This window comes from Lissotriton vulgaris, chromosome 8 (genome assembly GCF_964263255.1).
Source record: "Lissotriton vulgaris chromosome 8, aLisVul1.2, whole genome shotgun sequence".
NCBI classification, from domain to species: Eukaryota; Metazoa; Chordata; class Amphibia; order Caudata; family Salamandridae; genus Lissotriton; species Lissotriton vulgaris.
The window spans coordinates 873,766,952-873,794,688 of NC_141696.1; the positions used below are offsets into that span (position 1 = coordinate 873,766,952).

Below are 27,737 nucleotides of genomic sequence, written 5' to 3' on the forward strand. Positions count from 1 at the left end.
ACGTCAGTCAAGGCCTCGTTAAACGGCAGCAGAGGCTCGGCTGAGTAGGACTGTGGCTTAAGGACCTCAGTGAGGAGGTTAGTCCTCACGGCCGCAACGGGGAGCTCAAGGCCCAGGGCCTTGGCTGCCGTCATCAACACCACGCTATAAGTTGCCCCCTCCTCCGTAACCACGCTAGGAGGGGAGACAAAGCCAGTGTCAGGTGAAGTGTCTAACCCACTGGCTTCCCCAAGGTCACCTGTCCAGTCCTCATAAGACTGGCACTCACGTGTCAGAAGGTCCTCAGACCCCTCCCAATCCTCCTCATCACACATCACCTGGTACTCCGGTTCAGTAAAGGATTGGCGGCCGGTTCATGGAAAGTGAACTCACCAAACGGCGTCTGAATCGTCGCCGGGCGGCGCCGTTCTGATGCCGGAACCAGGTCGAGGGAGGCGTCGGGACGGTGCCGCCCGAGGACGGCGCCGGGGGTGACACCCGTGGGATCGGCGCCAGGGAGGTCGTTAAGTCCACCGGCGACGGCCCGGATCCGGATCCAGCGGGGCCCTGCGGCGCCGGGCCCTGCGGCGCCGGTGGCATCGGAGCCGAAGCACCCGACGGCGTCGGGGCCGAAGCCCCTGACCCGCTAGGACCCCCAGACGGGAGCGCTGGGCCCGAAGGCGCCGCGGAACCCGTCTGGGGAGAGAGGGACCTCATGACCATGAGAAACCGCTCGATCTCCTCCGGCGTTGCCTTAGGCCCAGGGACCAGAGGGTATGAAGCCGGATGCGACACCTGCGACTGCGAGCGTCGGGGGGGATGGCGGCATGGGGGGGAGGGGGGGGGGAGTCAGAAGAGCGATGACGTCTCTTCGACTTCTTGTGCTTACCTGACGACTTCGACCCAGAGGAGTGATGTCGACTCCCGGAGCTATGACGGCTCCGCTCCCGCGACCGGTCCCTCGACCTCCGTCCGGACCGGGACCTCTCTTGGTGTGGGGCCAACTGCCGGAGGTCGAGTCGCTTACGGGACCGCTCCCGTCTAGCTTTCGAAGTAAGGGCCCGGCAGTCGAGGCAGGTCTTGTCGTCGTGGTCGACGCCGAGACAGTGGAGACATCGACGGTAATGATCCGTGACCGGCATCAGTCGATCGCAATCTTCACAGAGTTTGAAACCAGGCATTTCCCTATCGGCACCGATCGGAGTCAAAGACTCGAAAAGGGTGATCAAAAGATCAAAAAGAGTTAGTAAAAAAGTGTCTAAGGTACCACTTTTTCCGGATCTGCGCTGCAGGCGCAGAAAAAAAAAGACCTGACGAGGCAGCATCTAAGTACTCCGACGACGTGATCACGGCGCCCACGACGCCGACGAGGGACGCGGAGCCGCAGACGACGCCTACAGACGTGCAAGGGAACTGCTACGAAAAAAAATCCGGGATCCAGTCTGACGCCTGGGGATATTCTAAGGTAAGGAATCTATCACTAACGTGACTCTTTCAGATAGTTCTTTCACCTTTCCTTGGCAATTAAGTAACCACTGAGGGCCAACCCCAGAAAATAGCACACTGGCACAGGGGCAGTCTTATCCTTCAGCTTCCTTGGTTTCTTCTCCTTGTCAAAGGCCCGTTTTGATTCCCAGAAGTGATCTAAAGTCTTGGGGTCTGGGCCCCAATATTTATACTTGCAAATCCTTTGTTCCCTGAAGGCAGCGGGTGGAGACAGCATTGTTGAAAGCAGACCTGGCCCAAGTAGCTGAAAGGAGATCTCCTACCCCTACCCTCTATTCTAGGAGGGCACAGGGGAGTGAAAGGAAATCTCCGCCCCCCACTCTTAATGCAGCCAAGGTCCTATTCAGCCCAGCCCTGACTCATCAGACTGCTGGGTTCCAAGCCCTCCTGTCACTCACAAACCAGACATGCAATACACAACCTAGCAGAGGCAGGCTGGATGGTTAGGCAAGCAAATAACTATTTTCTAAAAGTGGTATTTTCAAATACAGAATGCAAAAAACAACTTCAATAAAAGATGTATGTTAACATTCTGAGTTCAGGCATACTGTATTCGTTTTTCTACCATGTTTCCTGGGATAGTTAGGATTATAGAATGTTATAATCAAACTGCCCATTCTGGCCTATGGGGACAGGTAGCCTTGCAATAGTGAAAAATTAAATTGGCTGTAATTCAATATGAGGACATGCCACACACACACCAGGGCACGTCCTATCATTTACTTACAATGCACCCTGCCCTTGGGCTTACCTTAGGGCTGGCTAACATGGAGAAAAGGGAAGGTTTAGGGACTGGTAAGTGGGCGCACTTACCAAGTTGACATGGCAGTACTAGGCTGAACACATGGCTCTGCAATGGCAGGCCTGAGACACATTTTACAAGCTGCTTCTGTGGGTAGCACAATCAGTGCTGCAAGCCCACTAGCAGCATTTGATCTACAGACCTTGGGCACACATGGTGCACTGTACTAAGGTCTGACAAGTAAATCAAATAAACCAATCATGGAGTCACTCATCCATTACAACAATTTTCAACAGGGAGCACTTGCACTGTGGCACTGAATAGCAGTGGCACAGTGCCCAAAGCATATAAACCAGCAAAAAGATATCAAAAACAGAGGAGACAACAGCGAAAAACGGAAGGGAGACTCATGCCAATGGTACCAGGTCTAACACAATCACAGGCCATAACGCCAGAAATGGAAAATGGGCTGTGGATGTAGGGTGCCCAGCTCCAGAGAACCGTCCGAAATCCCCTGTTACAAGGGTATTATCACTGTTTGCATTTACTTCAGTTCATTGTGTTATTCTTGGATGTTCGTGCATAAAACACAAGAGGCTTGGAGATTTTGCAAGCGAACTTTGAATGACATTTCTGAAAGCAAAAACAAAAGTTGTTATGCCATGAATATATGGAACATTGATCAGAGGTACCATGAGAGCTGCAGAAGACCCACAAGCTGAAGTTAGACTGTAGAGTTATAGGAGGATTTGCACACTCTTGTGAGACTTTCAGAGCTCGAGAATTTGGAGGTGATCTTGAGCAAGGCAATACTATAAAAAGACATTGCTCAATTAATCCTTTCAAAATGTTGACAAGTACATCTTTTTCTGGCGAGCAGTATCGTGCCCTTAGAAGACTCCTTACATTTCTTGAAGCAAAGTGCTGCAGTTTCACCCATTGTAGGGTAAACACCACTACCTCAGGAGGGGGCTTTCACATGTGGTACATTTCTGGACAACTAGTATTGTGGTAGCCTGGATAAAGATCGCAAGGAAGACAAACGGCAAGAAGACTGCTGAATAGTTAATCACCTCATACAACGGTGCTGACAAGGAAAGGACAGGAATTGTGGATGACTTTTATTTTGAAAAACCTCTTTAAGTACTGAGAGGCTGTCCTAAAAGGTTTGGCTTATGCTTACAAATAGAACGTCCAGGAAGACAGTAGCCACACCTAAGAGTTGCTTGCCACAACTGAGCTCAAGTTCAGTTACAGAAGTCAAAGTTTTATTTGTTTATCTAGTGTCCAAACAGGTCGCACGAAAGAGGAAGGTACTGTGTGCCTGTAGGAGGTGACAATCGGTGCAAGAGAGTACTGAAAGGAACAACAAGTAGGCATTCTTACTCAGCAGTGCGTAACTACAATATTTAGTCTTCATCTACCTGGTGAAGTGTACATGGCTGGTATATCAGACGGGATAACAGCTTTAGCTGGAACACCGCACAAACATTTTGATGTGCAAAATCAGTGGCCTTCCGCCTCTACATTCTAGACTTAAATGAACAACAAGTGAAACAATATCTGTAATTCCGAAGAAAAAGAATTTGTGAGATGCTACCTTTCACGTGTTAGTACATACTGTTGCCATGTATGTACTAACAATGAGGCTGCATGTGCAGAGAATCCCAAGAGATACTCATTTTGCCATTAAGGACAATGACATTTCAGCAGTGGGACATTCCCCCCGGCCCTGGTTGCTGCACATAAGGCATGCTATCTTTCCTCAGTGCTTGCCAAGACTCCCTTAATCGGGACAGCAGCCTTTAAGAGAGCCGTACAGGGCTCAATTAGGAGCACAAATAAATTTTGCCCAGCAAGGAAATCGCTATATTAATGAGAGGCTACCACAGCTGCTCCTCAAATTTTTAAGGAACTAATAAGGGGCTTTTCGCCCCTAGCAAGTCCATATTAGAAGCCGCCTTCACCAACCAGGCACAATAATGGTTTGCAACTCTTGAGTGGGTCCTCATTTTGCCGATCTGACTCTACATAACCAGCCAACCCCTGGCCATTTAAGTACTGATGAGACCTTTGTGAGACCTTTGTATTCTTTTAAGGGTTGTAATCCCATCAACAAACGTACAAACTGGTTTCTATAACTGTGATACAGTGATTAATTCCCAGAGTCCGTGACTGTACTGAATATAAACTGCTGTCTTATGATATAAAGCAAACAATATACCATGGATGTCCACAATCTCCCTCACGGTTTTTCTTTGCTTCGGTTTTGTTTTTTTCTTTACACCTGGGGTCAATTCATTCTTTTCTTCTTCTTTATGAAACACTCACAAATTTTGGGGGGAAGAATTTTTGAAAATGCATACATGGTTTTCTAATAAAACTCACTTCCGCTGAACCGTACTTATTTATAAATACTTGCTGTGCTTCAATATTTTTAACTATCCTTTACTAAATATCATTTTGGATTGAATTAAGAATACTGATATAAAGATGGACTCGGTGTCTAAAGCATTCTCCCTGGGTGTCCTAGGATCTGACGGTACTAAACTGGACCAGTAAGAGGTAGCTGAGGATTAACTTGCGCGAAGAACTGTTGTAAACAAATCTAGGACCCCTAGTGTAAGTTTTCCCGATTCATGCCCTTATATAGGTATACATTATCTAATCCTTATATAGGCATAGAAATCATTACCATATTTAGACTGAGCCTATGCAGCCCAAATACGGCATGGCTACTTCCACTAAGTTCCAAGAATCAACAACGATTTCTTAGAGAAACCCGCCTTCAGCAGCTAGGGACATCCCCCTGCCTGAATACTAATTTATCTAGGAAATCATGGAGTTTTCGAAGAACTGAGTCTTTGATGACGTTATTAAGTCCAATCACACGTCAAACTCGGCACCTTCAAAGTATAAATATGCCTAGATTTGCCCAGACAAACACACAGTGGTTTGGAGCAGATCGACTAACTACTTGCCCGATGCCCTGCAGCAGCAAGTGCTGAAGGAAGCCGACCCTCCAGCTGACGCACTGAGAGATGCTGTCTTTCTCCAGCCGAGGAATCCAGCTCCAGTGTTTCCAGGCTACCCTTGCGGGTTGCTGGGAAATCGAGTCCTAAGAGAGAGATACAAGACCTCCTTCATTCTAAACCAAGGTTCGGAGCGGATTAGACCCTTAAAGAATTCTTGAATAGATTCTTGGCAGAAAACTACTAAACTAAAGCTACTCCTCACTTAATTCTTTCCTTGTGCTAGGCAAAGGTCAGGTACACCGGGGTAGGCGTATTTTAGAAGCACCAGTTGAGTACTTTTAGTCATTATTTTATCACTGTATGTATTTTATATGTTTTAAGCAATTTATGGCTTAGAAACCATATCATGCTTTTACAGTACTACTTTATAATACTGTTCGTATTATATACTCTGTACTTTATAACCAGTATTACAATTGTAGCAGTACATTTCTTACGCTTGAGAAAGAAGACTGTTCAATAAATGCTTTTTATTGAAAACGCCCATCTCTCTATTTTCTCAGCACCTCTGGTGAAACGAAGCATGCACGATTGACGGAGTAAAATAGCTATCTATTGTTTCCGCGACTCTAGAGCTTGATTTCTTATTCTTGGGAAACAAAGTTGTCATGTTTATGCGGTTGGCAGAAACTAATCCCTTCTTGATTATTCAAGAACGTTTCTAGTGACCTCCGAGCTAGCTGGCACTCACAATTAAGTTTAATATATACAATGGAGACCTAGTCGACTTCAGTCCTACGTCTAAACTATAGTATATGTTATTCCAATGCGCAGAGCTTATTCGGAATATAGGAACTACACTACAGAACAAGGGGGATCGGAGCTGAGAGAGGACTATTACAGGCTCAACTGCATCTTGATTGACTACCGAATGGACTACGGTTTCATTGTGATTGTTTGTGTTTTGTTCTAGATTCCCAATGGTTCATAGGACTGTTCGTTTTTCACTTGCACACGGAAAGTAAAATTAAATCGTTTTACAAAAAAGGCTGCTATGTTAATAAAGCGGAGACCGAAACGCATAATCCTCGCCTCCGTTTCCGTAATAGATTTGAAACTTTCTTACACAAGAGTTAGAAACAATTTTCATTATCATCCTGATTTTCCAAATAGGATACACATACAGCACACAGAATTATTGCATTTTCTTGTTAAAAGAATTCTCAATCACTACTTTAGGGATTATTATGCCTCTTTCGCAGACCTGTGCTGACAAGAATGGCATTCTTGACAATGGTGTAGGAAAGTTATCTGGACAGTCAACCAGTTTTAAATTTATATTTGAGAGTTACACATTAAAACCCTTGGGGCAGTCTGCCTAGAGTTTATAGACCCATCAATGGAATTAGACCTAGTCTATATTGATTAGCATTGTTTTATTATTTGTCAAATGGGTGTTGATAACTATCTTCTTTATTTATGGAAATATATTAAATTTTAATGCTTTGCGGTTGTATATGCCCCAAATAGCGAATTAAAAGACTGGCAGAGCTTCAGAGTGAGTTTGAGAGTGAAAAGGAGTCAGACCCGATTGTATACCTGTCTGGATGTTGTCTTTTCCCTTGTTCGAGGCCTCTAGGGAGTCTGATTGTAGGAGTAAAGGTTCCTCTGCCTGACTAACCTAAAACCTCCTATTCAAATGGAGAGTAATGGTTTAAGGGAACACACAAAAAAGGAGTTATTCAATGTTTGCTCTCCATAGTCTAAAAAAAGTAATGGGATTCCATTGAGGAAACTGAACAGGGGAAAGGCAGAGAAACTCCAGTCCATTAATAACCTGCAGGCAGACAAAAAGAATTGTAATATTGAAGCGGCTGAGAAAGCATTGGAGGATAGACTGGGAGTGGAGCAAAAACTGCCCAGGAAGGTGCAGAGATTTCAAGACCTTTAAAGGTACAACTGGAGGCTGACGGACACCTTCCAGAAATGAGGGGCTTTAGGGACTGGGCTACGGAAAGCACTGGGAAGGTAAATTCCACAACAGATAATGTGGGGAAAGTATTATTATAATCTAATTATTGGAGAGCGCATGGCTACCCAGAGGGTTTCCCAGCACTAAGCGGGACAGCTTAGGAGGAGGGCTCAAAATAGGCAAGTATTTAACTCCTGAAAGGGGAGCAGAGAGGTGCAGCATCGCAGAGATTCTGGGACTGCATTCCATTGCTTTGGTCACAAAAGAGCAAAGGAGCGACTACCTGTTCAGGTGTGCCTGACTTTAGGAAAGGTAAACTGAGATTGATTGCTGGAACGTAGAGTACAGGGGTTGGTAGGGCGAGGCAAGTTCTAAGGTCTAAGTGGCAATATATTTTGTGCATATAACAGAGAGCATTGGAAGTGATACACTTCTCCACGGTGAGCCAGTGGAGGTCATGAAGAAGGCCAGATGCAGGAGTGTTTAGGAAGTCTGAGCAGGGGCCTGGCAGGAGAATTGTGAAGCACTTGGAGGCGCCTGATCAGGGACTTGCTTGCTCCTGGAGATAAGATATTACAGAATCAAAGCCTGGATGTTTTGAGCAGTGAAGGGAAGTATCCACAAGATCTTTCTAAGCCATCTCATAATAGCAAAACACGAGAAGGACTCCATGACAACCTGAGGCTTCATAGACAGAATTGGAGTAGAGCCAAAAACTGAGCTTCTTCACCTTCTCAGCAGGGACAGGAAGGGCACCCAGCAAGATGGCCAGTGCTGGGGTCCCCAGCACGGCGGGTTGTTACCCAGAACTATTACCTCAGCCTTGTCACCTTTCGATTTTAGAGAGTTGGAATTAATCCAAATGGAGAGAAAGCCAAAGTGGATGTTAAGATCTTCCAGGGTGGAATCTTGGTCAAATGTCAGAGAGAAAATAACCTGGGTATCATCCGCATATGAGAATAGATTAAGGCCGCAGCTTTCCACTAAGTCCGCCAAAGGGCGGACATAGATATTGAAAAGCAAACGGTGGATCCTGAGGGACACCAGAAGTAAGCAAGTGTGTGCTAGCAAAGACATTTGACTAGAAGACCTGAAATGTATGATTCATCAGGAAGGAGGAGACCAAGGCCAGAATATGCTCTCTGTAAGTATCTAGAGGTAAAACTGTTAATTATAGCTGCCTTGTTCACACTAAAGAAGAAAAAGGTGTTGATGGACCTGACCAAGATAAAACACTCTTTTGACCTGGTATTGCTTCAGAAATCCTATCAGGTGGAATAGAGATGCTGGTCATGAAGTATGTGGACTGCAGGATATTCTGTTACAAGAACTAATTACTCTAAAAAGAAAAAAAAGACTGAGGGTGGGATTGTGCCCTTGGCATCATTTCCTGTCAGGCGAAGGTAGCTTTTGAGAGAAAACAATTAGTGTTTACTCTCAGAGCTGCAGCAAGGTAATATCTGGGTGCTCTGTTTTGCCACTTAGGAATAGTACTTCCCAGCTCAAAGCCAATCACTACATCAACTTCTGAAAAGCAAAGGACTGCAAGGATTCATACTTAAGACTGCACGTAGCATGCAGATATATGCAGTAGGAATATAGCCTACTGAACTATTTCGCTGGATGGGGACTTGTGACCTGCAGGTTACACTAGGATATCTACAATGGCTGCATGAAGCAACTGAACTCTCTCACTAAAATCTGCACCAGTGATCTACAGGTCACATGCCCTGCAGTGCATCAATAATTGTCTCACTGCTATAAACCTCCATGGCTATTATATTAAACAGGAAGTAAACAATTAAATGCACTACTGCACTTCCTTAAGAGCAAAAGCAGGTGCCTGAGGCTCAGTGAGCTAGTGTGCTGAGGGTATGAGGTAGGGAGTCAAGGGCTGTGAAACTGAGGACATTTATTAAACACAATGGTATATCAACTCTAATAAATACTGCGCTCTAACTAAGTACCTCTGTATTAGTCTGTCCCGCTTGTTTCACTCAAGTGGCCCCCTGGTTCCCCAAATGATTGCAAACCCCCTCTTAAGAATGGTTGGCCATACATGCTCTATTGGGTTTACCATAAGTTAAAGAGGAGCAAGCCCCTAAAGTATGATGGTAAAAATGGAATGGCATAGGTTATCTGATATCCATCCAGGAGCAAAGAGTAATTACTCTCAGAGAAAGAGTGCAAAAGAAACAAGAGAACTTATCTGGGGTTCACTAAGGAGTGCAAGAGGAACAATCCAGGGTAAGGTGCAGTTGACAGAGGGAGCATGTGCTATGAGGTACACCAGGAATGAGGAAGAGAAGGTAGTGGAACAACCTAATGAAATAAGGAAATGTGAGGTAGGTGGTCCATTCAAGAGCAGAAGAGGAGACATCCAACAAAAGAAACAAGAGGTAGCAGTATAGTCTATGAAATCTACCAGGAGTTAAAGAAGAGATGCCACAGAGTAGGACAATTATGGAAAGAAATGAATAAGGATTATCATATATTAAGAGTGTCTGGGTAACCAGAAGTGTAGAGTCATTGGAAGAATAATGATGTGTAAAGTAATAGTTATTAGGGTTGAGGGGTTGCAGGAGAGGGGAGTACAGGATGGACAAGGATTCAAGCGGGATTTGGCTCTAGACCAACTCCTGGCCTAAAGACTGCCACAGGAAGATGCCCTTAAACTTTTCGCTCTCAACTGGACACCCAGAATGGGTACAAACACTGGAATCAAAAAGAGGAGGGATTAAATTGTGGTGAAAGGGATGCGCGGGTGACTGATCCCACTGACTTCAAGACAAAACAGTCTGAAGGTCAGCTGGGATGGAGAGAGGAGGGTGTCAGCAATCTGGGATTAGGTCTTAAGGGAAAATCAGGGCTTGCAGGTGTCAACACTGGTCATGGAATGTGGCCAAACCAATAAGGCGAGCTAGGCAATAGAAACACAGGCAAAATAGTACAAAACAAACAAAATAAGCACAGTGTTAATTCCAGATAAGCAACTAATTCAGCAATGGAGCTTCAAACAGAAATAAAAAAAATTGTGTTCAAAATTTTTTATTGGTGGTTTCCAAATAAATAAGAATAAAAAGTAATACAGACAGTGAAAACAGAAAAGAGAAAAACTATGGTTGAGACATATAAGCTTGGGATAATGACTTTAAGGAAAATAATTGGATGAGCGATAATAGACATTAGGCAATCAATAAAATAAATAAAATAACATAAGAGGAGACATATCAACGATCATACATGTTGCATAAGTAGTATCAGTGCCTTGGCCCACATGTGATAACAGTCACTGTCAAAGGCGAAAATAATAACCAGAGGAATGTCATGGAGGGTCAAGTAAAGCCAAGTTGAGCGGGATCATAAGTGTAGTGAAGGAGGTTCATGGTGGCTTGTGAGCGCTAAAGTAGTTGTCAAGAGTGACCCATATTCGTCTGTGAGGAGGGCGCCACAGCGAGTTTGAGTGATATATAGTCAGCTCCTCTTAGGTTAGTGACCCAATTTAACCAGCAGGTAAGGGAGGCTTTGCGGGTGTCCTTCAAATTATTCAGGACCACTTTTACTGCAGCCGTGAGGAGTAGATTTAGCAGGGCCCTATCATTGTCAGTAAGGGACCCAGCTTTGAGGAAGCCTAATACCAGGGTGGATATCTCTCTGGAGGGGGGTATGAGAAAACGTTAGAGAGAAAAGCGAAGACCTTATCTCAAAAGGGTACCACGCAGACACAGTGGAGCAGGAGGTGTCTGGATCACCGTCACCGTCTTTACAGTTCCAGCAGATTGCGTCATCTCTAATGGTGTGGGCGTAAAGACGCGCTGGACTCCAGAAGGCACAATGGAGCAGCCAAAACTTTGTCTGGGAGAGTGTAGGTCTGATTTTGTGTCTCATGGTTGACTCCCAGGATTTGGACCAGTCCTCGTCTGATATTGGGAAGGATGTGTGTTATTCCCAGGATTGTCTGAGCTGTTTATTGAGATTGGAATGTTGTGGGCGTAATAGCTTATAAATCCAGGATACCTGGTGTCCGAGTCTGTTTAATTTAGAGATAATCGGGAGAGAGGGAGGGTTTATAGAGAGTTTTGCTTTAGTAATCGCCAACTTTATTTTTAAAAAGTTATAAAATTCAGGTGGATCTAGACTGTATCTGGTTTGGATTTCCCTGAAGGAGAGAGGGGAAGAGCCCTTAAACAATGTGTGTGGGAAGTAAATAACTTTTTTAATCCATAAGTCATTGTGTAGTGGTTTCCTCTTATAAAGAAAGGTGTGGTTATGCCAAAGCGATTCCCAACTAGAGTGCAGTATGTTTGTGTCTAAAAGTTTGTCAATTTTCAGCAGAGCGACTCTTGTGTTTTGGAAGATGGATTTTGAGCAAGTGACCACGTTAAAGCTCGCGGTCAAAACGGCCGCTGGAGCGAGGTTTCTAAAAAGGGCTTTTTCTATGTCTAGCCAAACAGGAGTGTAGTCGACGGGAGGTGTCAACCAGTAAGAACCTTGTTTGGCGAGGAAAGCTGTTTGATACAGCTTGAAATCCGCTAAGTTGAACCCTCCTAGAGACTTATCCAGGCGGAGCTTCTTTATGCTAATCCTTGCTTTTTTCCCCTTCCAGAGAAATTTATTAAGTAGGGCGTCTAATTTGTGGTGGAAATCCTGAGAAGGAGTGAGAGGCAGCATCGTGATAAGATAGTTTACCAGAGGAGAGATCAACATCTTGATGGTCTCGACCCTCCCCCACCATGTTATGAAGCGAGGAGACCAATCGTCTAGTTGTGATTACATTTTTCCTAGGGTGATGTTCTCGTTGCTCTGGAGTGTCTCAAGTAGGGTGCTGTCAAATTCACTCCCGAGGTACTTAATAAAGCCGGTCTGCCATGAAAGGCCAGACTTACCCGCAATGTCTCTGGTGCCGTATATGTTCAGGGGCTTTACTTCTGAATTTTCCTGGTTCAGTTTGTAACCAGAGTAAGTAGAGTATCTCTCAATGGTGGTCATGAGAGCCTTGATGGAAGTATCTGGGTGTTCTGTAACCACCAGGATATCATCCGCATATGCAGCAAGTTTCACCCGCATGTCACCGAAGTCCACGCACTTAATATTGTCATTCCGCTTTATATCTGTGATGAGGGGTTCAAGGGCCAGGAGAAACAATGCTGGCGAAAGAGGGCAGCCCTGTCTGGTGCCCTGTTCTAAGCAAAATGGGTCTGACAGGGTACCGTTTATGGCAATCCGGGCAGACGGAGAAGAATAGAGGCCCATTACCATGTCGATACAAGTCTTCCCCAGGTTGAAGGATAGCATAATTTGTTTCAAGAAGGCCCAAGACACCCTGTCGAACGCTTTTTCCGCGTCAGGGTGATGGCAAGCGAGGGGGTGGCTGTTATTCTGTCTTTCTCTGTTAGTCTGGTGTTATCATTGGACATGCAGTATTTAAGAAACCCCACTTCAGTTTTGGGAGGATTGTGTTGAGTCTGTTGGCTAAGATTTTTGTATATATTTTGCAATCCATATTGATGAGTAAGATTGGACGGTAGTTTTTGTTAAAAGGGGGTCTTTACCTTCTTTCGGGATGACAATTATAGTGGCTTCACCCATTGACTTAGAGACGCAACCTTCTATGGCAAAAGAGTTGAATAACCTTCTATGGCAAAAGAGTTCAATAACTTTAGTAGGGTGGGACTGAGAGATTTATCAAACGCTTTGTAGAAACTGGCCAAAAAGCCATCTGGGCCTAGGGCTTTATTACTTTTGAGGGATTTAATAGAGGAAGAGAGTTCTTTGTCAGTGAATGGGGACCCTAATTCAGAGCTATCGTCCTCTGAAAGTCTGGGGAGGTTTAGGGAGTGTGGGTAAGTAGAGCACAGATCTTGGTCAAATTTCCTCTTATTTTTGTAAAGGTCTTCCTAGAAGGCCTGGAAAGTGTCTAAAATTTTATTTTGATTGGTATGGATGTTATTGGAGTGATCTTTAATAGATGCTATAGTGAATTGCTCTTGCCTATGTTTGAGGTAAGATGCAAATAGTTTCCCTGCCCTATTCTCCTCCCACAATTGGAGTGCTTTCAATTTATTTATCCACACTCCAGCGTGTTTGCTCACAATTGTATTGTATTTGTATTTCTTTTTAATAAGTTGGCCCAGAGCAGAATTGTTGTCCAAATTAGCTGAGTGGGAAGTTTCTAGTGCTTTGATACCTTTCTCAAGTGCTTCCAGTTCGGAGTTCAATTTTTTGTTGGTCTGTGCTCTAATACCTATTATTCAGCATCCCATACGACAACGGTTTTCGTATCTGGGTGATCATTCAGTGCAATGTACTATCGAATAGCGTTCGCTATTAGCCATTTGTTTTCTGGATCTGAAAGTATGTCTTCATTAAAGCGCCAGCTAGAGTGTGAACCAACAAGTTTTGTGCTGATGCATGAATGGTCAGAACTAGTTTGGGTGCTATGTCCGTTTCTTCTATAAGATGTGTGAAAGAGCTAGAGATTAGAATGTAGACTATTCTAGAGTACGAATTATGCAGTGCCGAGCAAAATGTGTAATCCCTCCCATCAGGGTGTTGTAGGCGCCAGGAATCTCTTAAACATATTTGCGCCAAATTTAACCTGAGTGTCTCATGAGAGCGGGAAGATTGGTATGTGCATTTGGATTGACGATCTAATAAGTGGTCTAAAGGGAGATTGAAGTCACCGCCAACTATTATGAGTTCATCTTGCGGAATATCCTCAATGTAGGTTGAGACAGATTCCCAAAAGACAGGGTCGCCCATATATGTTTACCACGTGAGTGGGGTCCTCATTTCTCTCATTAGGTGTGTAACTAATAATCTTCCATCTGTGTCTTGAGTGTATGAGGTGATGGAAATTTTGATTTTTTTTAAATTAGGGTGATCACCCCTCTCTTATGGACGGCCGGGGAGCATAGGGTATGTGAGATCCATTGATGCTTTATAAACCCAATATCCTCTTCTGAGAGTTTTGTCTCCTGAAGTAGGATGATGTCACCCTTGGACTTTTCTAAGTATTCAAAGACTTTTCTTTGTTTTACTGGGTAATTAAGGCCTTTGACATTTATTGAAACAATGTTGAGGTTTTCTGCCAGGGTTTTAGTTTGAGCCATCTAAAGGATAATGATCGCTAGACAAGTAACAGCATTGTGATAGGTGTGGCAGGAAAGGGAGTGATTCCAAACGTATAACACAGCAATGGTATCTGCAGCATGGCATGGGGTCAACTAAATGTGGAGCCTTACTCATGAAGCCTTCCTCATGGTGGAAAATGTGTGGTGTCTGGTTTTGAGTCTGAGTGTTGGGTATCGCATCCGTGATACTACTTTTGAGCTTTGATCCGCAATTAACCAAAAATGAGATAAGAACAAAAAGGAAACAGCCAAAGTTACATTTATCCCCAAACCCTGTTCCCCCATCCCCTCCTTCTCCCTGCTCCCTTGCTCCCGCCATCCCACCCACCCCCTTCTCCCCGGAAAACTCGAAGACAGGATCTGTGATGGCAGAACCGTCTAAAGGCAGCACTGAGAGACTTAATAGAATATTGTCTCAACAGGAGAAACATATGTAGGGAACTACATCACACCATACATGTGGTGACTTATAAGAGAGCACAACCAACTTATAAACACAAGAATCTTTATAATTTATTTATTATTTATTCCACTTGTATGGCGCAACAGCTACCCTGAGGGTTTCCCGGCGCCTGGATTGGTACAGAACCAGGGTGAGTGAGCTTATTATTCTTATTTTTGGTTGAAAAGCCATGCCTTGATACCTTTTATGACCACATAAAGCGGACTACAAATGTATATGAACGTATTGACCCATATTGACTATTTAAAACTAAAGAGCCCCGATTATTCCAACGATCTGCCCCATGTAGAGGCCCATTACGGCATGTAGCCAACTTGACTGTGGGACAACTACTTGTTATTTAAGAAAAAACAAGTTAAGCTTTTTGATAAAAAGATAACAATAGTACAGAAATACCAGTAGAACACAAAGATCCGGCAGTTCATGGGATAGCCGTGTAATGGATATCAGTTTTCCGTTTGATGGATGAGCCGCTAGCCAAGTCCATGCCCTGTGGAGGAGAGTCTTCTAGATGGCGTGCAAGATCTTGGGGATTAGAGAAAATATGTGATCTGCCACTTTCTATGATCTTAAACTTGACGGGCCAGCAAAGGAGAAATGAATGTCTTTCGTCTTCAGCTCATCTCTTAGTCGAATGAATCCTTTCCTCGTCTCGACAGTCTCTTTGGAATAATCCTGAGTAAAAATTATGCGTTGACCTTCACAGGTGACGTGACGATTCTTCCTGGCGAATTGCAAGATGACCTCAGCGTGTTGATAGCGGAGTGGCCTACAGATCAAGGGTCTGGGCCTTTTCTCCCATGGGCATTGACATTGAACGTTGGTATTCTGTGTGCCCTGTCAAGTTCCAGGACGTGTTGGAATTTTATCCCCGTGATCCTCGGTATCCAAGCTTCAAGGAAGGCCAAGCACGATCCCACATCTTTTTCTGAATCCTCCGGAACGCCAAAAATACGTACACTTCCTCTTCAATTGCGATCCTCTAATTTAGCATTTTGCTTGCAGATTATTTGTGGCGCTCTGTAGGTGCTTTATGATTTTGGAGGATTGGGAGGTCCTGTCTTCTACGTCACTTATGCATTGTTCCGCCTCGCAGATGCTCTTGTTCATGGTACTCATTTCCGCCCGGATTGCTGTGAGCTCCAATTGCATAGTATCAGTATTGTTTTTCATTGATTTAGCTAAATCATGAACTTCCGCAAGTTTTTTTAGAATCATGTCCATCGTACTGGTCAGGTCGGATCTGGCTTCGATTAGAGATTCCGACATCGTTGGTTCAGGTCTTACTTTCTTATAGTTAGTTCTGCTTTCCCTGTCCGCCATCTTCAGGCGGGGTCGAGGTGATTGAGGGTGTAGCCTGGTAAGTTCAGACTCTACTGCGAATGGTTTTGTTGATAACCTCTCTCGTCCCCACTCTTGCTTCGTTCTTCACTTTCTTGCTGGTTTTCGTGCTCTTCCTCCAGCACGTGCGTGTGTATGTCGTTTTGGTCAGGACCCCAATGCAGGGGAACACTATAATGCACAACAAAGTTAAGATGATTGAAAGATGGGTGTGGGTGGACTTCTTGTGGATATAGTGAGCTGGTGTGTAGAGTTGTTGTCGGCTAAGATCAACTTAGTTAGCACCCTATAGCACTCTGTAGGTCTGAGCTTAGTGCAGGGTACAGTCCAGTGACAGGTGTGGATCACCGCTAGATCGAGATGACAGCATTGGCAGAGTTGATATTGGAGATCTCAACTCACTAGACTCAGGTGCATCGGCAATCAGTATGACAGCAACAGTTCGCAGGTAGGCACCAGCGCGAGTTGGTTGTGGGATTTGGGGTTATGGGGATAGACTCGCTATGCTTCACTGGTGGAGAGAGGTACCAATGCCGAGTTCCAGAGGAGGGCGGATCAGGCTCGGGCTGGGAGATGATCGCCTTGTGTAGAGGCTGGACTGTGCGAGTCACTGAGGTGACGGAAGAGTTATACCCATGGCACTCACCTTGTAAGGTTTACTGATTTAGGCGATGATACAAGGTGACTGGCGATGATGAACCAAGGTTGCGCAAAAGTGCATTAGGGCTGCAGCATTGCAGGTAGCGATCAGAGTGAGTCCGGTGGCGTCGCCATTTCAAGGGTGAAGCGTGTGGCATGCAGAGCTGTGTGACCGCTTTCCAGTGTATTACCGCACTTCCGCACCTCCCATGTGTCAGCGAGGGGTTAGCAGCAGACCATGACTCCGACAAGGTGCAGTGTATGCCTTGGTTCCTTCCACAGGGGTTCATGCAATTGATGCGGTTATTGGAACTCGCGTGAGTCCAAGGGCGCCTCCATTTTGTGATTGAAGCGTGAGGCACACAATCTCTTTTAAACTGTTGTTAGATTATTCCGACAAGCTCATGTGACTGACAAGGGTCTAAGAGCAGAACTCCTTACGCTACGCTGAAGTGACCATTTCTCAAAGCCTCAGGTAGCGGCTAGGGGTGGCACGAAATCGGTGTAATTGCCTAGCTGCTAATGCCTGTCCGCCGCCATTGTTAAGTCAGGCAACTTGGTGTTGGGGTGTAAGTGGCTTCTCGTACATTAGTAGCATCACGGATAACCCACGTTTTGAGCTGCTGGGTTTGTATCAGTGAAGCACATCTTTCTCAGATAGCCAGAGGACCAGCGGTGTAGGGCTTAGGACATCAATGCCTAGCAAGCGTTTCCGCCATCTTGAGGAAACACGTTACGGGTCCGTGGGTCTCTGAAATCAATGCCAGGAACAGCGTCTCTTGGGTGTGTAAGGCATGAATCGTGGCTCCGTTGTGAGCTACATGGTGAGATGAGGTGAAGCCTGAAGTTTCAGCCTTGGAAAAAGCCAGTTTGTCTCCTGAATTTGGCCTCGACCGCACTCCTGTGTGCCGGGGAACACGTTCAGGCAGCCATTGCCGCTGCCGTCCAAGCCATTTTGAGACACTATAGGAGACAGTCACTCGTTATGTAGTTTGCCTAAACTGCCTTACCTGTAGAGCATGGAAAAGCCCAAGGGCTTCCTCAGGAGAGCTGTGGCAGAACCCATCTTCAGTAGCCACAGCAGCGATACATTTGTATGGTCAGTAAGGCGATGGCTGATAGCTCAAAGCCAGGAGTTACGCATGGCATTACATTTAAAAGAATCAACATGCAAGCAATTGTGTTAGTAAGAATAAAAATACAAAATACTTGAATATTGTTAGTTTAAAAACATACCTTATCAAGATTTATAACCAGATGATCGGGATATTGTTTGACAAAAGCGATGACCATGTGAGAAGCTCTAAACAAAAAAACAAAAAAATGTAAATCACAACTCTATACTATGAGTATTAAAGTCTTAAATTAATCACTAATTGAAAGGTCCTTCATATATATATTATCGTTGAAATTACATTTATATAAATACTTTATGAAAGTAGACAATGTGTCCTAGTTGAATGCAGAAGTAAGTATGCCGCAATGCAGGGCAGCAAGTCATACGAGAAACATGAGCTTATACAACTAAAGGAATAATCACAATTTGATAAAAGGGACGTCACCAAAGAGAGCAACAAGTGTAAGCTCCCAAAAACGTGCAAGGAGGAATACAGGAAGACCGAGGATAGCTGAAGTTACTATGCAGGAGAAGTTGGGAACATATAAAGATTATACTTTTGTTGATTGTTAACATTCATAATATAACTCAGCAGTTCATTGTGTATTTCCTTTTATTTTCATTTTGGGGTAGGATTAGTGTATAAGATAAGAAGCAATGTCTGACATAGCCAATAGGTTAGGCTTTTGTAAAGTCCATCCACACAGACCCAAAACATCCAGTCATACATTTATAATAACTTTTCTATCGTATAATGCTTCGTAATGCACTTCTGCCACTTCTAAATGCTGCAAATAAAAGGTGATACTATCATCCAATTTTAATGGTGCTCAATTCACAAACCCCAGATGTACGAAGGCAGAGCTTCGTCAGCCATTGGACCTGTATATCACAGCAAACGTCAGGGGCTCCCATTTAACTTACCAAGTCACACTGCTGCAATGACATTTACATGTGCATATAAAAACTGAGCAACATACCCACTGGCGTAACGAAAAGTGAGGGGGCCTCCCTGCACAGTACTTAGAGGGGCCCCCTTCGGGCTCAATCAGGAGCTCTTCGGCCAGAGTACAGTGCCGAGCGGGCCCCTTTGAGCTAGAGGCCTGTGTTACGCCCCTGAACATACCGTCAAACATCATGTGCGCGGCACACACACACATACACACACGTCACCCATACAAAGGGCACAGGACTTTTTAATTTATGTTGGTTGCTAGCTTAGAGGTTCATTCTGTTTTTATGTGTCTCAATTTGCTAGAGGCCCCAGTAAAACGAAAGAAAGGGGCTAAGACAGGGAATGATGAAGGGATCTTGTGATTCAAATGATCTTACCTGAATAAAGCGCTGATATTAAAGTGTCTTGTTGGCCAGTAAGGAGCAGAAGAGTAAAATGGACAGCAGGAGAGGGATGTCCTGGTTAGGGGACATAAATCAAGTAAGGGGAAACCAGACTCCGGCAACGACAGAGCGAGGAAACGAGGAGGAAGGTTAGGGAGATGCCAAGGCGAGCCAGGTGCCCATGCCCACAAAATAACACAGAGTACAACTCTTTTATCAAGTACAGAGCTATGAATGGCTGAGCCGAGTTTCATAGAACAAAAGGCACATTAATTGTTCGTGACACAAGCAAACCATGAACCTCAATTTAGGAGGATGAAACAAAGAGGTCGAACTAAAAAGAAAACTCATATTTGAAGATAATCACAGAATAGGAGAGTGGAAAGTATTAGTCTAACTGACTAAGTAAAAAGGGTGGTATGTCTATATTAACAAGCATTTGCAATGCAATAGGGCTCGCATTAGTAAAGTTAGAGGTATTAGTATTGTAAATGACACATTTTTTATTTATGTTTTTGTTTTGAAAATAGCTAAAATAATAACTTTGTAATTTACTATGCCAATAGTGTTAACTTTTGCAAACGTAACACCTATAGCATTTGTAATGCAATATGTGGTGTATTTACAGGACAGATGTATTATTATTAAAAATAACAATGGGTTGTATTTTTTTCAATATTTAATACTTAAATAAAAGTTATTGTAATTTATAATTGCAATAGCTTAAACTTTTGCAAATAACTTTTTGGAAGATTATGTTTAGTTTATTTTATTGTGATGAATATACAAGAACAGAAGTGAAATACTAAAAAATGTTTGTGACATTTGTGATAAAGTTTGAAACATTGAGAGAAAATATTTGAATCAGTTGTTGAATGGTTGCACAGATTGATGCTGTGGTGGCTCTGAATGATGTTGTGGCGGCGGCGAGTGATGCTGTGGCGTTCAGTGATGTCTGGTAGCGCATAGTGATGTTGTGGTGCCCCTGAGTGATGCTGTGGTGATGCGATTAATATTGGGGGCGATAGATAGATCGATTGATAGAGAGGGAGGGGGAAAGATAGATAGAGGGAGGGCGAGGGATAGAGGCATGGTGAGAGAGAGGCAGGGCTAGAGGGCAAGGGATGGAGTGTGGGGCGGGGGAGGGATGGAGTGTGGGGCGGGGGAGGGATGGAGTCGGGGAATGGGTGGATGGATGGAGTGCAGGGATGGATGGATAGAGCGGTGCTGTGGAGTGGAGCGGTGCTGTGGAGTGGAGCGGGGGTGTGGAGTGGAGCGGGGGTGTGGAGTGGAGCGGGGGTGTGGAGTGGAGCGGGGGGGTGGAGTGGAGCGGGGGGGTGGAGTGGAGCGGGGGGGGTGGAGTGGAGCGGGGGGGTGGAGTGGAGCGGGGGGGTGGAGTGGAGCGGGGGGGTGGAGTTGAGCGGGGGGTGGAGTTGAGCATTGGTGTGGAGTTGAGCATTGGTGTGGAGTTGAGCATTGGTGTGGAGTTGAGCATTGGTGTGGAGTTGAGAATTGGTGTGGAGTTGAGCATTGGTGTGGAGTTGTGGAGTTGAGCGGTGATGTGGAGTTGAGCAGTGATGTGGAGTTGAGCAGTGATGTGGAGTTGAGCAGTGATGTGGAGTTGAGCAGTGATGTGGAGTTGAGCAGTGATGTGGAGTTGAGCAGTGATGTGGAGTTGAGCAGTGATGTGGAGTTGAGCAGTGATGTGGAGTTGAGCAGTGATGTGGAGTTGAGCAGTGATGTGGAGTTGAGCAGTGATGTGGAGTTGAGCAGTGATGTGGAGTTGAGCAGTGATGTGGAGTTGAACAGTGATGTGGAGTTGAGCAGTGACGTGGAGTTGAGCAGTGACGTGGAGTTGAGCAGTGACGTGGAGTTGAGCAGTGACGTGGAGTTGAGCAGTGACGTGGAGTTGAGCAGTGATGTGGAGTTGAGCAGTGATGTGGAGTTGAGCGGTAGTGTGGAGCCATAAAAGCACTTCTTCTATAGCAATAGGCGCAGGCTAACTATTATTGTGCGTGACGGGTTACCACGAAGGTAACAAGTTTGAAATGTGGCTCAGCGTCAGGGCTGGATTAGTATATCATTGCGTCATATTGGGTATACAAATATGCAGTACGGCATTTATTTTCATAGTTTTATAATGCACTAGTAACGGCAAATGAACTGCGTCCACATTACACACATGTGTTTTTTAATATGGTGTGATAACGGCAAATGAACTGCGTGCACATTACGCACATGTGTTTTTTTAATACCACACGCATGCTGTGCTAGCAATTTAGCACAAAATGCTCCTAACATATAGAGCAAAAGGGTTAAAGGCAACTTTATATACAAATGTTTCTGAAGCGCTAGTAAAGGGAAAAAAATCACCAATATGGCGCTAGTTGGACGCGCCACATTAGCTGTCTCCATGTATTTAAAAAGAGCTAAAGCTGAAGGGTGAGGCAACTTTATAGACAAAATGCTATTAACAATGCAAACTATAGGGCTCACCACAGAAAAGCTACATATAAAATGCTAAGAAACTGATAACTAGTAGATTATTGCAGCATAATGGGCATACAAATAAGCATTACGGCATTAATTTTATGGTTGATAATGCACAAATAATGGCAAACGAACTGCGTGTATATTACGCACATGTGTTTTTTAATACCACATGCATGCTGCGCTAGTAATTTAGCACAAAATGCTTTTAACAACATATAAAGCAGAAGGCTTAAAGGCAACTTTATATGCAAAATGCCATTACCGATCCAGAGAAGAAGACGTTCTGTAGAAGCACTTCTTTTGTAGCAATGGAAGCCAGCCTAACTCAATTATCGTGCGCTAGGTGTTACCATTATCTGAAGCCAATAGTCCAGAGTACCCCAACCTATTTTAAGGACACCAAGGACCTCCTCCAGTTACTCCAGGACGCGAGTTTCATCGAAAACACTGTGACACTAGTCACGCTTGACATTGAGAGCTTATATACAAGCATCCCCCAGGACGATACCATCAAGGTCCTGGGATCAGCTCTAGATTCTGTCCCTTGGAACTATCAAGCTTCTAAAAACTTCATCTTGGAGTGTGCTACTTTGGCACTCAAAGAGAACTTCTTTTCATAAGATGGTAACCTCTTCCTCCAATGCACTGAAACTTCTATGGGCAGCACATTTGCCCCCAGTGTGGCAGGCCTCTATGTAGCAGACTTCGAGGCGAAATTCATCTTGCAACCAGATAGCCCCTTTTCTGCGTCCATCAAAATCTGGCGACGCTACATAGACGATGTCCTGGTCATATAGACCGGTGACAATGAACAATTACCGGCCTTTCTTATTTGGGTCAACACCCTTGACTCCAATCTGAAATTCACATACACCACCAGCAAAACCGAGGGCACCTTCTTGTATGTAACAATCCAAGTTTCTGGAACAAGGCTTACAACCAAGACATATCACAAGCCAACGGCAAAAAACAACCTCCTGGAATACACCAGCTTTCACCCTCGACCTTTAAAAGAGAATCTTCCCTACGGCCAATACTTGCGGCTTAGGAGGAATTGCTCTGAACTACATGATTTCAAATCTCAATCTGCGGATCTTACAACAAAACTCAAGGCCCGAGGCTACCCCAAGACAATCTTGAACAAGGGCTACAAACGAGCACGCAACCAGCCAAGGGAAGCACTCCTCGAGGACAGGGTCGACAACAACACAGAGGACATCCCATTGACATGTGTAACGACACATAGCTCACTGTCAAACCTGATGAAAAAAATCAATCAATAACAACTGGAGAATACTGTCGAGTACTCACAAAACTTGGGAGAAGCCTCTCTTCTCCTTTAAGAAAGGTTGCAGCCTAAAGGATGCATTGGTCCACACACGACCGAAACCAAAAACTGCAGAAATAGTAAGATCAGCGACTGACACCTGGGGCCTTCCGAGAGTGGTCAGCCATTTCCCCTGCTCTAACTGCAGTGTTTGCCACTTGACAACGCACTCAAAAACGTTACAACTCGAGCCTGGCAAGACGTGGATACAAAGAGACCATACTAATTGCAACACGCAGAACGTAATATATCTCATTACATGTCCATGTGAACTACGCTACGTAGGCATGACCAGGAGAAGAGTCAAACAGAGAATCTGTGAGCATCGATCTAATATCAGATGTAAAAAGTCGACAACCAAGACGAGCAGACACTTTTTGGAACTCAACCACACAACAAACGATATGCAATGGACAGTCATTGAACATATTAGTAACGGTAACAACATCAACCACCGCCTCTTCGAAAAAGAACATCGGTGGGTCTACAGACTTGGAACCCACATCCTCGGAATAAATGACGACATCCCATGGAACTCTGTGATAAAATGATTTCCAGCGGCCTTCTGTTGCCCTTGCGTCCTCATAACTGTGGGATAGTCCAGTATTTCTCCCATACAGATATTTTGACATTCTAACTGGTCGTTAATGTCAACAAACCCCCGGGCCCCTAGCAACGGGCTCTCGACCTCTGTTGCCCTTGCGTCCTCATAACTGTGGGATAGTCCAGTATTTCTCCCATACAGATATTTTGACATTCTAACTGGTCGTTAATGTCAACAAACCCCCGGGCCCCTAGCAACGGGCTCTCGATTGGAGCACCTGACCAATCCTCCAAATCACTAAAGACAAAGAATCCTTTGATCTTTGAGTCTGCTGTCACCATGACAACAGTCCACATCGATCCTGATTGGCCAGCATTAATCACAAGATCACGTACCAACATTCGGCAGATGACGACATGACTCCCCGATTGGCCTACACACGTAGTCCGACCACGCCCACCCGGAAGACGATCATCACACAAACCCCATTTAACGCTCTCCTGGCCTTACCTCTTCATCTTCGGGATCCAGTCGAGGGTAGATGCAGGTACACAGCGGGTGCCGAGCGGCGTGAGTAGAAGCAAAAACAGTCTATTGTTTACTCCACTGAGCTAAGTACCTACCAAATGTTCTATGACTGACTGTACGGTTACTCCCTTTGTTTCGACTAATTGCAGGGTGTGCCAATTACGTTCCCACCTCCCTCCTGTGACCCATGGTGTAAATCTCGAACACCACAAAAGTGAGAAATTTTAACCTGTTAGCGCGATCGCACCGGCATTTTACTTTGATAGCGATCAAGGAAAGACCCTTCCTTTTTTAACTGCCTTTTCATAGCACGTATTAAACATAGCACTACCCACCTTTAACGTTCAAAGTTGGGGGACCATGGTGGTGATAACTGTATTGTTATTTTTCCACAATCTGTCTCATAAACCACACACTGGAGCACTCTTGACTGACATAAGCGACCAGCATCATGATTCTATGTATGTTCTGTCCTACATGTCTGTCTTTGTCTTTTGATCCGCAGGTGCAGAAACCGTAAAGCCGGAATCCTCCTAAACCAGGAGTAATTAGGAAGACAATATTTTTTCTAATTTTTTGCACTTTACACTTTTTTAGTAAATTTTCACTTTCACGTCCGTAGGTAAGGGTGGGCCTTAGAGACCCCATTCCACCAGGGTTTAGTACACGCCGAAGTCCTGATGAATGCCAGGTAAATTTATACCGTTTCGTGGCTGAAACATGTCGACGGACTACTAGGAAACTACCACTTAATTAAGTGTGGACGCATTTCCTACACATAATTTTAATTAACCTGTCCCTAGTGATCACCAGAATAAAATTATTTTCGATACACTACAGACTATTTTTAACCATCCATCACTCACTAGTTTTTCTTTACACAACACTGCCTGAACTCACCAACCCGCTCCGCAGTAACATCTGGCGTCGCAGCACACAAAAGAGACTCTGTTGTGGGGCCCAATGATGAAGCATGTCATCACTAGGTGGTGAGTGAGGGCTTTCTTTTACGCCTTAAGTGAAGCCGTTAACTTGCTCCTGACAGTGGTTTACTACTACCATTGGACACTCTTTTCTTGTTTATTGATTAGTACCGGGGAATAAGAGTGTCACACTACTCTCCCTGCCTCTCTTTTTGTTTGGAGGTTACAAGGATAGGAACAAATGGGACATGTGCCGAGGCACCAGGGTAACTTAACTGTTAGTGTGGAGGTGCTAGCAGGAAGGAAATAAATACCAATATGGCGCTAGTTGTACGCACCACATTGTCTGCCTTGATGTATTACAAATAACTAAAGCTAAAGACTGCAAACACGCTAGCAAAGCTGCATACATAGGTAGAACGCAACTTTAGCGAATGCAATTTTAATCATCGTATATGTACAGCTGAAAAAGTGCGCGTTCAAAGATTGATGTGCCACATTGTCTGCGTCATATTTTCAACCAAATTTGTAAAAATGCTTAATAAAACATGTACGCCAAAGCACAAGGCCTGGCACAGAAGCAGTTTTTGTGTAGCAATGGGCGTCAGGCTAACATAAGCATTCTGCTGAGTTGTTAACAAGAAGGGAAAATATTAGAAATGTGTCGGGCCATAGTAATTTAAGGGCTATGTTTTGAGGCGCTAAGAAAGAGAAACAAATCACCTATATGGCGCTAGCTGGACGCACAACATTGACTGCCTTGATGTATTTTAAAACAGCTAAAGCTGAAGGGTGAGGTAACTTTAAGGGCAAAATGCTATTAACAACCGTAAGCTAGATCGCAACTTTAGCTAATGCAATTTTAAGCATTGAAAATGTACATCTGAAAAATTGCACGTTTAATTTGAAATGTGGCTGAGCGTCAGGACTGGATTAGTATATCATTGGGTCATATTGGTTATACAAATAAGCAGTACAGCATTTTTGTAAATAGTTTTATAATGCACTGGTACGGCAAATGAACTGCGTGCACATTACGCACTTGTTTTTTAATATGCTGTGATAACGGCAAATTAACTGCGTGCACATTATCCACATTTGTTTTTTTAAGACCACACGCATGATGTGCTTGCAATTTAGCACAAAATGCTCCTAACATATAGAGCAGAAAGGTTAAAGCCACCTTTTATACAAAATGCCATTACGGATGCAGAGGAGAAAGACTTCCTTAAAGCATTTCTTTTGTAGCAATGGGCGCCAGCCTAACTCAATTATTGTGCGCGTGGTGTTACCAGAAAAAGAGCAATTGGACATGTGGCGAGGCACCAGGTTAACTTATGTGTTAGTGTTGAGGACAAAAGAAGACGTCTAAAGCATGTTGTTTATGTATTTATGAACAACGCAAGATTTCACACAAAAAACGCGAGAAAGCACATAAAACAAGGGAGGAAGGGTGACGAGACGCATGGGGAGCAGCAGCCTTTGATGTGCCGGCCGGCCATGCAGTGAATAATTAGGGGAGGAGAAATGCCGGCCTGAAGCCGAGCGCAAAGCAACAGATGGCTTTGATGTGGAGGCAGGCGGCTCGGGCGGATAGAAGTGCGTTCACGAGACCTCATCGAGGTCTTGTGCACTTTTTAAAATCCGCATTAGTTTAGCTCTTAGTTTAACCCCAATAGGGCTCGTCCTATTCATTCCTTGCGGAATGGAATAGGAAGAGCCCTAAAAAGTACCATCATAAAAACCCTCAGCGGAAAAATATGGTGAAAACGTAATTCGACCACACAATATTCTAAAGATATATTCTATTCCCCACACAACTTTTAGCATTGTGTGATTTCAACATTTTGAGACACTTTGTTCCATGGCACGGTATCCAAATGACATAATTGCACTGCAGGTGTTCTTAACCATACCAATGATCCCCATTGGCATTATTTATCCAAGGAGTTGCGTGATGAAGAGAAAGCCGGGCCGGCATCGGCCCCGCCACAAGTATGGCAGGTGCACCAGCCCCCACCCGCTCTCGGTGGTGGGGCGCGCCCCCATTGCGTCACCATGACACGGCGGGCGAGCCTCAACATCGATTGGACCCAGGGTCTCCTAATGACCCGGAAGTGATCGAATCACTTCCGGGTCACTGTGGAACAAAGGCCAGGCCGGTTAGATCCGGCCTGGCAAGTGAGGGGCTAAAAGGCCAGGGAGCGCGGGAGCCTGCCTCTTTGACCCCGCGCTCCACGGCCTGCCCCTCCAGCCTCTAGGAGGCTGTAATTCTTTTTCTTGTTTTTTCGCCCTTGCAGGTTTTCGGGAGTTCGATTATGGTGGAAGCATGATGCCTGGGAAGGATCAACGCTTTTGGAACACAGGAGAGAATGCTCCTGACAGAGGGCTACAGGGATGCTGACGAGGGCAGTGTTGAGAAAAAGGTACTGACGGTGCTTGGGGGTCCGAGGCCTCAGTGGATGCAGCGCACACAGAGGGTATACGACGCCCAGGACTCAAGAAGCAGACCGTCCTAGCCTATAGCACACGTGCATCGGTGAGTATGACAGCGCTCAGTTTACAATGCAATGCAAGCTCTGCGTGGTGGATGAGGGGCCCAATATATGTCCAGGAAATGCAAAGAAATGTTTAGTTCTTTGAGGGTTGTAAGTTTGCTACTTTGGCGGAGTCGATCACGTTGAACGTTTATTGCCAGGTCGTGACACTCTCTGAAG

General features: G+C 44.8%; 1 protein-coding gene across 4 annotated transcripts in view; it reads right to left on the bottom strand.

Moving 5' to 3' along the window:
* Positions 1-27,737, bottom strand: part of TGDS (TDP-glucose 4,6-dehydratase) — a 417,256-nt gene that overhangs the window by 283,923 nt on the left and 105,596 nt on the right. For all 4 annotated transcript variants that reach the window (XR_015299323.1, XM_086934798.1, XM_086934800.1 and 1 more), the window contains exon 2: positions 17,987-18,053. Coding sequence is in view for 3 of the 4 variants with exons in the window: in XM_086934798.1 (XP_086790924.1) it covers positions 17,987-18,053 (67 nt within the window). In the remaining variant the exon portion in view is untranslated. The remainder of the gene's footprint in view (positions 1-17,986; positions 18,054-27,737) is intronic.